Below are 15124 nucleotides of genomic sequence, written 5' to 3'. Positions count from 1 at the left end.
AAGCTGCAACTTTGTAAATCTACTGTGATTTTCCTAGGCCACTGTATTTCTCCAGGTTCCAAACACCTCACAACTGAGAGGGTTACTGCTATACAGCAGCACCCCCTGCCAAGTACTCCAAGGGCTCTACGTGCCTTTATTGGACTTGTCAGTTACTGTCACCCCTGGATTAAGGATTGCTCTCAGATGATGCAGCCACTATATGATTGCCTCAAAGGAGAGACCTTTGAACTCACACCATGAGCTGTGAGTGCATTTCATACATTAAAACTCACTCTCACCACGACACCAGCATTGGGCATCCCCAATTACAAACAAACCTTCACATTGTATTGTCATGAGCAAGGGGGATTTGCCTCAGATGTACTGACGCAGAAACATGGGGATCGTATGCGGCCTATAGCATACTGTTCTACCAGTTTGGATTGTATTGCCAGAGCACTACCCACATGTTTCAGAGCTGTCGCTGCTGCCTCTGAATTGGTGCTAAAGACGGAAGACTTGGTACTACAACACCCTCTTACCTTACAAGCACCACATTCAGTTGCTGAATTACTACACTCCACCAAACTGAAACATTTGTCTCAAGCCAGAATCACAAAATATGAGATGACACTCCTCAGTCCCCACATTACCTTACAGCGATGTACTGTTCTAAATCCAGCTACTTTGATGCCAGTGGATTTAGAAGAGGAGGGGGGAGTGGGAGTAGTAGACATGTCTGATCCAGTTGCAAATCATAACTGTCATGAATTGATGATTGCAGAAACAAAAGGGTTACCAAATGTTACTGAAACACCATTAACTAATCCTGATGCTGAGTATTTTGTAGATGGCTCCAGATGGTGGAATGACGAACAAGGACACTTTGTCACCGGGTATGCGGTAATCCAGGATGGTAAGGTAATCATACAAAAACCACTCCCATCTTGTGCGTCTGCACAGGAGGCAGAGTTGAAGGCACTCACTGACGCATGTACTGACAGGGACTGAGAATAAATTGTTACACTGATTCCAGGTATGCTTTTGGGGTAGCACATGATTTTGGTGTTATCTGGAAATCTAGGGGATTTCTGACTTCCTCGGGCAAACCAATTAAAAATTCAGAAGCAGTACAGAGCCTCATAGAGGCCTTAGAGCTGCCCACAGAGGTAGCCATTGTTAAAGTGCCAGCCCATGTGAAGCAAGATGATCCGCTAGCTGTGGGAAATGCTCAAGCAGACCAAGCAGCCAAACAAGCAGCTGGTCTGCCTCTCCTGACATTGTTTTTTCCAACTATGCCAGATTTGTCGCTCTTGCAGGTATTACAGGCCCAGATAATGCCTCAGGACAAAAAGGTATGGATGGAGGCGGGGGCTACGAAGACAGGAGAGCTCTGGCAGGTAAATGGCAGAACATGTTTGCCTCGGAGTTTGTATCCGCTGATGGCCAATTTAGCACATGGCCCTACTCATTTGTCGAAAGGAGCTATGAGCGCACTAGTGTTAGAACATTGGTTTGCACCTGGAATTCAGACCCTCTTTGAAAAGTTTGTTTAGGGTTGTCTTACATGTGCCAGACATAACCCTGGGAGGTTTGTAAAGACCCCCAAGAAACACACTCCCAAACCCTTGTACCCGTTTAAAAGAGTGCAGGTGGATTACATACAGCTACCCAAGGTGAGCACATATGAGTATGTCCTTGTAGCCATTGATGTATTCTCAGGCTGGCCAGAAGCTTGGCCAGTAACTACGGCTACAGCCAAAAATACTGCTAAGAAAATATTGTCAGAGGTAGTCTGCACATATGGGATTCCAGAGGTGATAGAGTCAGACAGAGGTACCCACTTCACTGGGGAGATAATGGGACACATACTGAAGACCCTAGGGATCACACAAGCTCTACACTCTCAACAGTATGGAGTCACTATAGTGGTGGTCCAAGATGGAATCACTCATGTTGTACGGTTACTGCTTTATTACTTTCTGTTCTGTATTAAGTAGCTCTAGGACCTAAGTGGAAGTTCGGATGGAGACGCATCTTTTGCAGGAAGGAAGTGTCCATTCCAGGTTTCCCATCACCGAAGTGTCCATAACGTTGACTTGAGGAGGATGGAGGTGGACTTTCAAGGCAGTTCCAGGCCTACTCACCATATTGGTCAAGGGATATGCCATGATTGACAGCACTGTCCAACCAAGGGACAGCAACGCCCAAGATGATGTTTATCTTCCTGATTCTACAACAGAGGACCACAGCTACACAGAAACTTTTAGGCTTACTGCTGATGCTCCTAGCAGGTATAGCTGACCTACCAGCTCCTAGAGATTCCAACACAGGAGCAGAAGAAGGTGTATCCAGAACTATGGACAATGATGCATGGAACAACAATGCTGCACCTACATCCACTTAGTGTGTTTGTGTGTCGTATGTGGTTTTAATAAAATGTATGTATGCTTAATCAAATGACAACTACTAGACAGAATGGAATCGATGCTTGCATCGCATGGTCTATGCAGCTTATCTGTATACTCTGTGAAGTACGGGCTGTCTAAGGGGTAATTTGTTTGTTCAGGCAGGTTAGTAGTGTAGTGTCCCACTAGGTAAAGGTGGGCACTGCACAGGTTAATGTGTATTCATTGCATTAAATGTCATGCGTTTATTTTCCCTGTATTATCTGGGTGTCAGGCCTGTCAGGGTGTAGTTTAGCCTCCCGGACGTTAGAGGGAGCTGGAGAGCCCTAGTGATATATAGGAAGGCCCAGACAGGGAAGTGTTAGTTCATTCCAGGGGACTAGAGGAGTTACTTCGTCCACCTGAAGCTCCTGAGGCTAGGACTAGCTCAGTAGAGACACCCCAGTTGCAGGACCCAACCTCCTGGGAGAAACCCACAGTCAATCCACAGGCAAGTGAGAAAGATCCAGGGAAAGATAAGTAACCCTGATGGGCAGATGCAAATAGAAAGGAAAGCAAGGACTTAATTAATACCAGAGGAAGATAGTAACCAAGGATTTAAGCCACCCTTTAGGCATCCGGGCCTTGGGATATAAAGCCAGAGCAGGAGTTCTAGAAAGGACAGTGTACATTGATTCTGAGGAAAGGTACAACCTGCTGCTGAGTGCTTGTGAAGTTACCCTCTGCGTATCTTGCATAAATATTGCCTGCCGTTTTGTGAATAAGCCTACTTGTGGAACTGTGATTGAAAGACTGTGTTACTACCTTCTGTACAAAGTTGGACTGTTCAGTAAAAGTAACGTTTGGTTCACTATTCTACCTGTGTACCTCCATCATTCCAACTACCAACGGGTGTGCCACCGTCAAAAGGCACTGGCGTCACGAATCCGTAAAGGGACCTTGCCTCAGGCACTCTAAACACCTGCAACAACCAGGGCACCTCACCCAACATCAGGCCAGGTCTCTACACCCAGAGTGTGCCCCAGAGGAACTAGTGTCTGCCTCTCATTCACTGTCGCATGCCTGCCCAGGGTCCTCCAAAAAGTGAGTAACCCTCTATTGCCCATACCGTGACCTCACTGTCGCTATACCCTGCAGGTCTGGCGTGCTGCAGTAGTTACCAAGACACACATGATACAATGAAGCCTTCAGAAGGAAAAAACGTCTACCACGTGAACAGAAAAATTGAAAAAAAGGAGGGAAATGTTAAGGAAATTATCCAGCTTTTCTGAAAGTGGATATAAAATTCATAAGATGTTTTTCATTTTCTCTGTAAATGTAATATAATGTGGTGACATTTGAAAAGAACAAGCATAAGCTAAAAAACCTATAGAAGTGAACTGTGTGTGTTAAGATAAGATAACATTTGTACTACTCCTGGGAAATTTTGCCTCTCTTGCTTAAAAACTAAACCCATTAGTTAACACATTTTTGTAAAAGTGAAACTTGAAAAATAACTAACCAATCAATAGATGGATTCAAAAGCCATTATTGAAATGTCTGTAAACCAATCATGTTTTACTTTGAGGGGTTACACCCTTTGAACTATGTATAAATAAAGGGTGCAGGACACTTTCACTTTAGGGTCCTGACAAGGTTTTGAACTATACTCAGACTTCTGTCATTTTCCTCCGTCGACGTCATTCACCTGAACACGAGGCAACGATTATCATGTGGCTGACCCTTGGCCTGCCGCAACACTACCTTAATAATATGGGCTCCGTCTTACTATAAAATGTATGTCCTCCGTGGAGGTCTTTCTGAAGTTTCTGCAAATAATGCGAGACTTACTTTGCTTTGCTTCTATCACATATCAGTTTGTTTATTGGCATAAATTAGTGTATCAAAATACAAAGCTGAACTTGGCTTTGTTAATGAGGAACAAAGCCAATTTTGTCTTAGTATTTTGATACACTAATTTATGCCAATAAACTTACTGGCGTGATATAAGTGAGACAAAGCAAGTCTTGCGATATTTACAGAAACTTCGGAAGGACCTCCGCAGAGAACATATATTTTACAGTAAGATGGAACCCATATTATTAAGATAGCTTTCAATCGAATCGGGTTCGGATACAGCAATCCAAACCCAATTCTCTCAACCCTATTCAGGATCATAATCCATGACAAGCAGAGCAGAGAGGACACTGAGGCACCTCTTTAGCTCAGTGTTCTGAAGTAGCCTGTCCTGCTGTGTGATGTGGACAGGTTTTTTTGTGTACTAATAGGACTGCGGTCATTTTATTTACCCTGATGATAGAAACCCCCAAACAAAACAAGCCATTTTAAATAATGAAAGATATTAGGAAATGTATTTATATTAAAGTAATATTTACATATTTTCAGTAATTTTATTTTAATTAATTCTTGGAGAATCCCTTAAAGAACCTTTTTTTTCTATAAACTTAACATAAAAATGTTTTTCTCACCGTCCATAAAATGTCCTGGTACCTAATTAAAATTCGGACAATGTGTGCAGTAAATGCTGCCGCCTTCATCTCTTCTTGGCTGGGACTTTTGCCTTTGTAAATAAACAGGTTTGGTGCAAGGATCATTGATACGTTCCACAAACTCATTTTGTTTTTTACTTCATTTGACACAACTTTTTTAAGGAAGTGCAGTAAAGCCTAATAAAAAAAATACAATGAAAACAATGTAGAAATAATGTTATTTCTTATAAAGTACAGAACAGTAGAAGATGGAATATAACAGATGTTACATATCTTGTCATAGGTGTTTATGAGCCACTCACAACCTCTATCACCTCATAAACATATGACAATCTTTTCTAAATAGTTGATATTGCTGGTATTGCTCAAACGTATCCCAGTCCAATTTATAAAAGACCCTGCAACAAGCAGGAATTATGTCTGGTATGAGGGCCTGACACCCTGCACCCCTGACAATTAGCTGTTTACTTGTAGATCCAGAGCAGGAACCACACAGTATGTCCATTCTGTAGTGGACAGAGCTGGTTACTGCAGCGCTGCTTTCCTTCACTAGAATGGGAGCAGCATTGCAGTTATCAGCTCTGTTCACTAAACAATGAATGGAGCTGTGTAGTTTTGGTGCCAGAACAACTCAGGAACAGCTGATTGGCGAGGGTGCTGGGCGTATCCTGAGGATAGACCATAAATATCACCGCAAATTGTGGATCGGCAAAATGCAGATACCGGCCGTGTGCGTTCTGCATTTTACGGACCGCAAATGCCCGACCCTATGATAGAAATGCTTATTCTTGTCTGCAATTGTGGACAGGAATAGGACATGCTCTATCTTTTTTGCAGGGCCGCGGAATGGAAGCACGGACACTATGTGCTGTCCGCCTCTTTTGTGGGCCCAGTGAAGTGAATGTTTTCCCACCCGTTCCGCTAAATTGCTGAACGGATGCGGACCCAGAACTACAGACGTGTGAATAGATCCTAAAGGGAATGTATCACGCTATTAATAACTAAAACAAGTATTTTTCTAATAGTTTTTTTATTTTGTGGTTTTAGCTTTTTTATTATTATTGTACATGACTATGGGGAAAAGTCATCTTGTCTGAGCTGCTGTTCTGCTTTTTTGCAGCACTTACAGATACTTACAGGAGAAACCACATAGACATAGGAAACTGGGGTCTGTACTTTGACTTCTACATGAGCTCTTTGGCTACCCTGTGACATACATCATGTAGAGGTCACTGTGCAGGAAGGGGGAGGAGGATAGATAAAGTGTTCTTTGTCCATCACCTATTGAGAATGGTGGTCCTGTGTTATCTATATACAGTACTTAGAAAAATTATTCATACCCCTTGAACTTTTCCAAATTTTTTCATGTTGCATCCACAAACTTAAATGTATTTTATTGGGATTTTATTTGACAGACCAACACAAAGTAGCAATAATGTGTGAAGTGAAAACAAAATGATACATGATTTTCAATTTTTTTAAATAAATAAAAATCTGAAAAGTGTGGTATTCATTTGTATTTAGCCCCCTGTACTCTGATACCCCTAAATAAAATTCAGTGTTACCAATTGCCATCAGAAGTCACTTAATTAGTAGAGTCCATCTGTGTGTAATTTATTCTGAATACAACTACAGCTGTTTTGTGAAGGCCTCAGTGGTTTGTTAGAGAATATTAGAGATCAAACAGCATCATGAAAAGCAAGAAACAAACAAGGCAGGTCAGGGACAAATTTATGGAGAAGTGTAAAGCAGAGTTAGGTTCTAAAAACACAAGATCTGAACATCTCACAGAGCACTGTTCAATCCATCATCCGAAAATGGAAGAAGTATTGTAGAGTTGAGCGAACACCTGGATGTTCGGGTTCGAGAAGTTCGGCCGAACTTCCCGGAAATGTTCGGGTTCGGGATCCTAACCCGATCCGAACTTCGTCCCGAACCCGAACCCCATTGAAGTCAATGGGGACCCGAACTTTTCGGCACTAAAACGGCTGTAAAACAGCCCAGGAAAGGGCTAGAGGGCTGCAAAAGGCAGCAACATGTGTTAAGGCCGATTCATTGGCCTGTATTTGTGGGAGGGGCACGGTTGCCTATATCATGGCACCTCTACCCCTCCTTCAATGAACGACGTGTCAAACGCTGGCCTCGTTCGGTGCGTGAAGTTGCGTCTGGTCCTGGAAGTTCGTTTCCACGCAAAGCAAGCTACTAGATCAGGTAAGTGGCTGCCACAATTGCAGTCTCGGCTCACAAGTCCGGCCGGCAGTGCCGGCTCCCTTAGGTAAGAGGGGGCCACACTGCACCGGAGCGTCTGCCAGGAGCCCCGACTCCCACGTGGCATGAATCGTAGGGTGCAGGGATCAGCGCGATCCCGATTCATACGTCTCTCCTCCCCTAATGTCTGGCACGGGCCGCTGTGCCATTAGCTAGGTAGGGCTCTCGGTAGCTGTAGTTAATTCTTTCCCCTCATGCCCCTCATGTCCCCCATGTCCGCTCTGGCCCTTGTCATGTCAGCCGCACACTCACCTCAGCGTCCTGCTTGCTGTCTCCTCCGCTGTCTGCCCGTGCTGCAGGTGGCCGGCGCTGTGTGAGCTCCCCCTGGTGGCCGCCGGAGTCAATGCAGTCCATGGAGCAGTGTTGGTTGTCACAGGCTCCCTCTGGTGGCGTCTGCCGGCTGTACAGTCCATGGTGCTGTGCCCTGTGTTGGCTCCATCTAGTGGCCACCAGGGGTTATGACCACAAAAAAAAAAAAAAAAAAGGGAGTGTTGAGAAATGGTGTGTGTGTGTGTGTATATATATATATATATTTATACATATACATTTAAGAAGAAAAAAAAAGGGGGAGAAAAGAATCATTATAGAGTGTTACCCATGCTTCACTGATGGAGTTTAAGGAAGGGGCGATATACTTGTTCAGTGCTAGTTAGAGGATCTCCGTATTGTTGGGCACACGCCTCTACGCCTGGCGGTATGTCGTACGCAGGGATCTTACATATGAATTATTCCAGGATCTGTGTCGTCCTTCTTCCAATATATTCTGCACGTTGTTCAACCATCAGGGTACAGTATGGCAGTAGCTGTGTCGTGTTACTATTCCTCTTCTCTCCTTCTGGTGGTGGGTCAGTTGTGCCACCGTCAGACTCATCAATCACTGGGGTGTTCTAGGTTCAGCTATCGCTTCTCCTCGGCTCAGGTCCTCTCGTCCCTTTTCACTCGTATTCTTCACAGTTGCATGGGTCTCGACCTTCCCACAGCTTACGTCACATGATCCCGGTGTCGGTTGGCAGTCAGAAATTGATTTGTGCATGCTGTATTTACAGGATATGTCACGCGCTTCAGACATAGTGGAGGCTTCGGTCGACAAGAACCCCGCCAGGATGTCAGAAGGGGGCAATGTGTCGTCTCCTCGCACTTGGACCGTCCCTAGGCTGATGACGGAGATGTCCAGACGGGGTGTTTCGCATCCCGCTTCTGCTGGGAAGGCTGAGTTATACCGGTTATTGTCATTAACTAAGGCCCTCAGCAGCAGGTAGAAGTCTCAGTGGTCACTGTTCAGAACTCGCTGACACAGATCCATCTGTTGTTGAAAACAGTAGGGTAATTGCCTGTCGGGATGTGTCAGTGGTCCTGGAAGGCCGGGACCACAGGCTGAACCGCAAGCTCACGGTACCTGAGTTTGTGCTCGTTTTTAGTTTGTACAGAGACGTAGTCTGTTCAGTTCGTCCCGAGAGAAGGGTTGAACTGGATTTATACTTGTTCAGGATAACAGAGTTGGGCTACAAGTACGGTGGGAGTTCCTTCTACGACTACCATTGTTCTTCTCGGTCAAGGCAGCTGCCACCTCAAGTCAGTTCCAGTTTCTTACTAACTGGGCCAATATTGATTCAGAGATTTGTAGGCATTTCGCCGGGCTTAAAGCACTATCATGCTCCCTGTGCCAGTCAATTGACCATTCTACGGTGTGGTGTCATAAGGCTGCCCAGAGTGAGAGGTCTAGTTCTACAGGTCCTGTTTCCGGCCCGTCCGATTCACAGATCCTCTGGTTTAGGTGACAAGCTGGGTAGACCCATCGAACTACTCGGCAGGTCACAAATTGTAATAATTTCAACCATGCGTCCTGTAACTTCAGTCAGTGCCGCTTGCTACACATATGTACTAACTGCTTCAGAGCCCACCCTAAGTAGTCTGTTCATTAAAAGAAGATAATAATTACATGTGTGTTGTCAATATAGTTCGGTTGCAGCAGTTCCCATACTTAACATCAACTCTCGTCCCATCAGAAGAGGTTAGCATGAGATACAGACGTGGACAAAATTGTTGGTACCCTTTGGTCAATGAAAGAAAAAGTCACAATGGTCACAGAAATAACTTTAATCTGACAAAAGTAATAATAAATTAAAATTCTATAAATGTTAACCAATGAAAGTCAGACATTGTTTTTCAACCATGCTTCAACAGAATTATGTAAAAAAATAAACTCATGAAACAGGCATGGACAAAAATGATGGTACCCCTAACTTAATATTTTGTTGCGCAACCTTTTGAGGCAATCACTGCAATCAAACGCTTCCTGTAACTGTCAATGAGACATCTGCACCTCTCAGCAGGTATTTTGGCCCACTCCTCATGAGCAAACTGCTCCAGTTGTGTCCGGTTTGAAGGGTGCCTTTTCCAGACTGCATGTTTCAGCTCCTTCCAAAGATGCTCAATAGGATTGAGGTCAGGGCTCATAGAAGGCCACTTTAGAATAGTCCAATTTTTTCCTCTTAGCCATTCTTGGGTGTTTTTAGCGGTGTGTTTTGGGTCATTGTCCTGTTGCAAGACCCATGACCTGCGACTGAGACCAAGCTTTCTGACACTGGCTAGTACATTTCTCTCTAGAATTCCTTGATAGTCTTGAGATTTCATTGTACCCTGCACAGATTCAAGACACCCTGTGCCAGACGCAGCAAAGCAGCCCCAGAACATAACAGAGCCTCCTCCATGTTTCACAGTAGGGACAGTGTTCTTTTCTTGATATGCTTCATTTTTTCGTCTGTGAACATACAGCTGATGTGCCTTGGCAAAAACTTCGATTTTTGTCTCATCTGTCCACAGGACATTCTCCCAGAAGCTTTGTGGCTTGTCAACATGTAGTTTGGCATATTCCAGTCTTGCTTTTTTATGATTCGTTTTCAACAATGGTGTCCTCCTTGGTCGTCTCCCATGTAGTCCACTTTGGCTCAAACAACGACGGATGGTGCGATCTGACACTGATGTTCCTTGAGCATGAAGTTCACCTTGAATCTCTTTAGAAGTCTTTCTAGGCTCTTTTGTTACCATTCGGATTATCCGTCTCTTAGATTTGTCATCAATTTTCCTCCTGCGGCCACGTCCAGGGAGGTTGGCTACAGTCCCATGGATCTTAAACTTATGAATAATATGTGCAACTGTACTCACAGGAACATCTAGTTGCTTGGAGATGGTCTTATAGCCTTTACCTTTAACATGCTTGTCTATAATTTTCTTTCTGATCTCTTGAGACAGCTCTTTCCTTTGCTTCCTCTGGTCCATGTCGAGTGTGGTACACACCATATCACCAAACAACACAGTGATTACCTGGAGCCATATATATAGGCCCAATGGCTGATTACAAGGTTGTAGACACCTGTGATGCTAATTAGTGGACACACCTTGAATTAACATGTCCCTTTGGTCACATTATGTTCTGTGTTTTCTAGGGGTACCATCATTTTTGTCCATGCCTGTTTCATGAGTTTATTTTTTTACATAATTCTGTTGAAGCATGGTTGAAAAACAATGTCTGACTTTCATTGGTTAACATTTATAGAATTTTAATTTATTATTACTTTTGTCAGATTAAAGTTATTTCTGTGACCATTGTGACTTTTTCTTTCATTGACCAAAGGGTACCAACAATTTTGTCCACGTCTGTATGTCACCATAGATCAAGCCATCGCTCTTATCTTACAGTTAGGTCCCAGCACCATCCTTTCTAAAGCTGATATTGCAGACGCCTTCAAATTACTACCGATCAAACCATCCCTCTGGCAATGGCATGGCATCAAATGGAGGGACCTTTATTATTTTGCTTTCAATCTCACATTCGGGTCTAAGAGTAGCCTGTGGTTATTTGACCAATTAGCCAAGGCTCTCCACTGGATTTAGTCCATGAATTCCACTGTAGCTATGTTATTCACTTCCTGAATAGTTTTTAATTATTGAGCGTCCTGACGCTCCCCCCAAAGACCTTCGTTGCTACTGGAGTGTTTCAGACAATTAGGGGTTCCTGTCTCTCCCAAGAAAGTGGAAGGTCCCTCCGCAGTCATCACATTCCTTGGTATAGTATTGGACACCCAGAACATGGTTGCCAAGGGACAAATTACAGAGAATCAGGGAAGTCGTTCATAGTTTCACATCCACTAGAGTGATTATAAAGTTCAGCTTCAGTCCCTGTTAGGTATGTTGAACTTTTGCCATGCGTACAATTCCGCAAGGTAGGGCATTCGTATCTCGTTACTTTCACTCCTTCCTACAGCCCCTTCCCAGGATAGCAGCATAGGTCTGGGCGATATGGTCATAGCTGACTTGAACATGTGGAATCATTTCTCACGCAATGGAATGGCATCTCGCTCTTTGTTCCCACAATATCCGGCAACTCCCCCGTAATTTTGTCCGACGCCGCTGCCAATACAGGTTTCGCAGCTATTTTTGGCAATCATTGGTTAGCAGACAGATGGCCAATCGAAGTCAGTTCCATTCCTGGGTTTTCCGTACCTCAGCAGTTTTGTACTCTAGCCCTTAGTGGCAGCATCCCATACCTGGGGTCAAAGTTGGTCAGGTCAGACAACGTCCTTCGCGTCCGATAATGCAGCCGTCATCGAGTTTCTCAATAGTGGTTCTTCTAAGTCTGTATGTCATGTTATTTCTTAGGCGCCTGGTCCTTCTGTCATTACAACACCAGTTTCGTTACATAGCTTCACATAGCCGGTAACCACAACGCAGCAGACGACGCATTATCTCGTTTATTACCCTCTTTTCACAGATCTGTCCAGAAGCCGATGTCATCGGGAGTCCAGTCCCGCCATACGCTGCTCTATTCCTTCCATAGACGCTCATCTCGCCACCGCTCGGTCACTGTTAGACAAGTCCCTCTCACCCAATACAGCCAGAGCCTACCAGACAGGTTGGAGAGCCTTCCAGAGATTTCAGGACTCCTGTCCGCAAGGTGACACTGAGTTCGTTCCGTACATCCTGGCGTTTATAGGTTACTGTCACCCCAATCTGAAACTATCCCACGCCGCGGTCAAGTCCTACCTCGCAGGGGTGCAACATTTTAGAGCCATGAGTTTCACCCAGCCAGGTTCGTTGTTTTCAATCCATGCCATTAAAGCTACTCTGAGGGGTCTCGAGAGAAGCGACTGCGAGACACGCACTCGCCGGCTACCCGTCACTGGCCAGCTTTTCCGCGACCTTTCCGACCTGCTAGACAAAACCATTCGGTGCACTGCATAGTTGATAATTAAGCTGCCATGTACCTGGCCTTTTACGGGTTGAGACCGGCCGAGTTTACCTCCCTGGCTAACAGTAGCAGATACGTCACTCTCGGTCAGCTCTCGGCTTCCAGAGATGGTTACATACTCTCGCTACTCATCACCAAGACCTCTCAGGTAGGCACCCCGACCCAGGTGTTTCTTCCCGACCTCTCATCAATGGGGCCCCGTGCGCGTGCTGCTACAGCTTCTGTCCTCTCTGCCAAACAAACCGCCCGACAGTCCTTTGCTACCATTCCATAATACTCACCTTACCTGTCCCCAATTCATAACTCATATTCGCGTTTTACTGACTAATCTGGCAGTAGACCCGTCCTCAATATGCGGGTTCGGAATCGGGTTCCAGCACATATAATCATAAGACTAGGTCGTTGGCGTTCGTCATGTTTCAGCCGCTACATTCCTTGTCCATATACTGAAATGAGTCTTGCTTGTCAGAATTTGGTGTTATGAATAAATGTTTGTAGCGTTCCGATATGATAGGAATTGTTGCTCTTTTTGGCCTCCTTCAGCTATTCCTTCAACGTCGCGGTTCCGGCATAACTCTAACCGCTTTAGCTAGCCAGCAGGTAGGAGTCCTTCTTTCGTGAGTGCCCCGACCACAAGTGTTAAGGCCGATTCATTGGCCTGTATTTGTGGGAGGGGCACGGTTGCCTATATCATGGCACCTCTGCCCCTCCTTCAATGAACGACGTGTCAAACTCTCCCACCCTACCCACCCTCATTCTCAGCTTCACACCAAGGGGATGGCCTCCTTCAGCTATTCCTTCAACGTCGCGGTTCCGGCATAACTCTAACCGCTTTAGCTAGCCAGCAGGTAGGAGTCCTTCTTTCGTGAGTGCCCCGACCACAAGTAGGTAAATCCCCTGCAAACAAATGTGGATAGGGAAATGAATTAAAATAAAAATTAAATAAATAAAAATTAACCAAAATCAATTGGAGAGAGGTCCCATAGCAGAGAATCTGGCTTCCCGTCACCCACCACTGGAACAGTCCATTCTCAGATATTTAGGCCCCGGCACCCAGGCAGAGGAGAGAGGTCCCGTAACAGACAATCTGGCTTCATGTCAGCAGTGAATTAGTCTGCATGTCATAGCAGAGAATGAGGCTTCACATCAGCCACCACTGCAACAGTCCATTGGCATATATTTAGGCCCAGCACACAGGCAGAGGAGAGAGGTCCCGTAACAGAGGATCTGGCTTCACGTCAGCAGAGAATTAGTCTGCATGTCATAGCAGAGAATGAGGCTTCACGTCAGCCACCACTGCAACAGTCCATTGGCATATATTTAGGCCCAGCACACAGGCAGAGGAGAGAGGTCCCGTAACAGACAATCTGGCTTCACGTCAGCAGAGAATTAGTCTGCATGTCATAGCAGAGAATGAGGCTTCACGTCAGCCACCACTGCAACAGTCCATTGGCATATATTTAGGCCCAGCACACAGGCAGAGGAGAGAGGTCCCGTAACAGAGGATCTGGCTTCATGTCAGCAGAGAATCAGTCTTCATGTCATAGCAGAGAATCAGGCTTCACGTCACCCACCACTGCAACAGTCCATTTTCATAAATTTAGGCCCAGCACCCAGGCAGAGGAGAGAGGTCCCATAACAGACAATCTGGCTTCATGTCAGCAGAGAATTAGTCTGCATGTCATAGCAGAGAATGAGGCTTCACGTCAGCCACCACTGCAACAGTCCATTGGCATATATTTAGGCCCAGCACACAGGCAGAGGAGAGAGGTCCCGTAACAGAGGATCTGGCTTCATGTCAGCAGAGAATCAGTCTGCATGTCATAGCAGAAAATCAGGCTTCACGTCAGCCACCACTGCAACAGTCCATTTTCATAAATTTAGGCCCAGCACACAGGCAGAGGAGAGAGGTCCCGTAACAGACAATCTGGCTTCATGTCAGCAGAGAATTAGTCTGCATGTTATAGCAGAGAATGAGGCTTCACGTCAGCCACCACTGCAACAGTCCATTGGCATATATTTAGGCCCAGCACACAGGCAGAGGAGAGAGGTCCCGTAACAGACAATCTGGCTTCACGTCAGCAGAGAATTAGTCTGCATGTCATAGCAGAGAATGAGGCTTCACGTCAGCCACCACTGCAACAGTCCATTGGCATATATTTAGGCCCAGCACACAGGCAGAGGAGAGAGGTCCCGTAACAGACAATCTGGCTTCACGTCAGCAGAGAATTAGTCTGCATGTCATAGCAGAGAATGAGGCTTCACGTCAGCCACCACTGCAACAGTCCATTGGCATATATTTAGGCCCAGCACACAGGCAGAGGAGAGAGGTCCCGTAACAGACAATCTGGCTTCATGTCAGCAGAGAATCAGTCTGCATGTCATAGCAGAGAATCAGGCTTCACGTCACCCACCACTGCAACAGTCCATTGTCAGATATTTAGGCCCAGCACCCAGGCAGAGGAGAGAGGTCCCGTAACAGAGAATCTGTCTTCATGTCAGCAGAGAATTAGTCTGCATGTCATAGCAGAGAATCAGGCTTCACGTCACCCAACATTGGAACAGTCCATTGGCATATATTTAGGCCCCGGCACCCAGACAGAGGAGAGGTTCATTCAACTTTGGGTAGCCTCGCAATATAATGGTAAAATGAAAATAAAAATAGGATTGAATGAGGAAGTGCCCTGGAGTCCAATAATATATGGTTAAGGGGAGGTAGTTAATGTCTA

The 15124-nt window shown here is 45.4% G+C and overlaps 1 protein-coding gene across 6 annotated transcripts in view; it reads right to left on the bottom strand.

Moving 5' to 3' along the window:
• ARHGAP28 (Rho GTPase activating protein 28) overlaps positions 1-15124 on the bottom strand; it is a 215134-nt gene that overhangs the window by 29002 nt on the left and 171008 nt on the right. For all 6 annotated transcript variants that reach the window (XM_044293644.1, XM_044293641.1, XM_044293643.1 and 3 more), the window contains one exon: positions 4859-5056. In XM_044293644.1, coding sequence (XP_044149579.1) covers positions 4859-5056 — 198 coding nt within the window. The remainder of the gene's footprint in view (positions 1-4858; positions 5057-15124) is intronic.

This window comes from Bufo gargarizans, chromosome 5 (assembly GCF_014858855.1).
Source record: "Bufo gargarizans isolate SCDJY-AF-19 chromosome 5, ASM1485885v1, whole genome shotgun sequence".
NCBI lineage: Eukaryota > Metazoa > Chordata > Amphibia > Anura > Bufonidae > Bufo > Bufo gargarizans.
The sequence above is the reverse complement of the archived record's forward strand: the minus strand, read 5'-3'. Positions and strand labels throughout refer to the sequence as shown.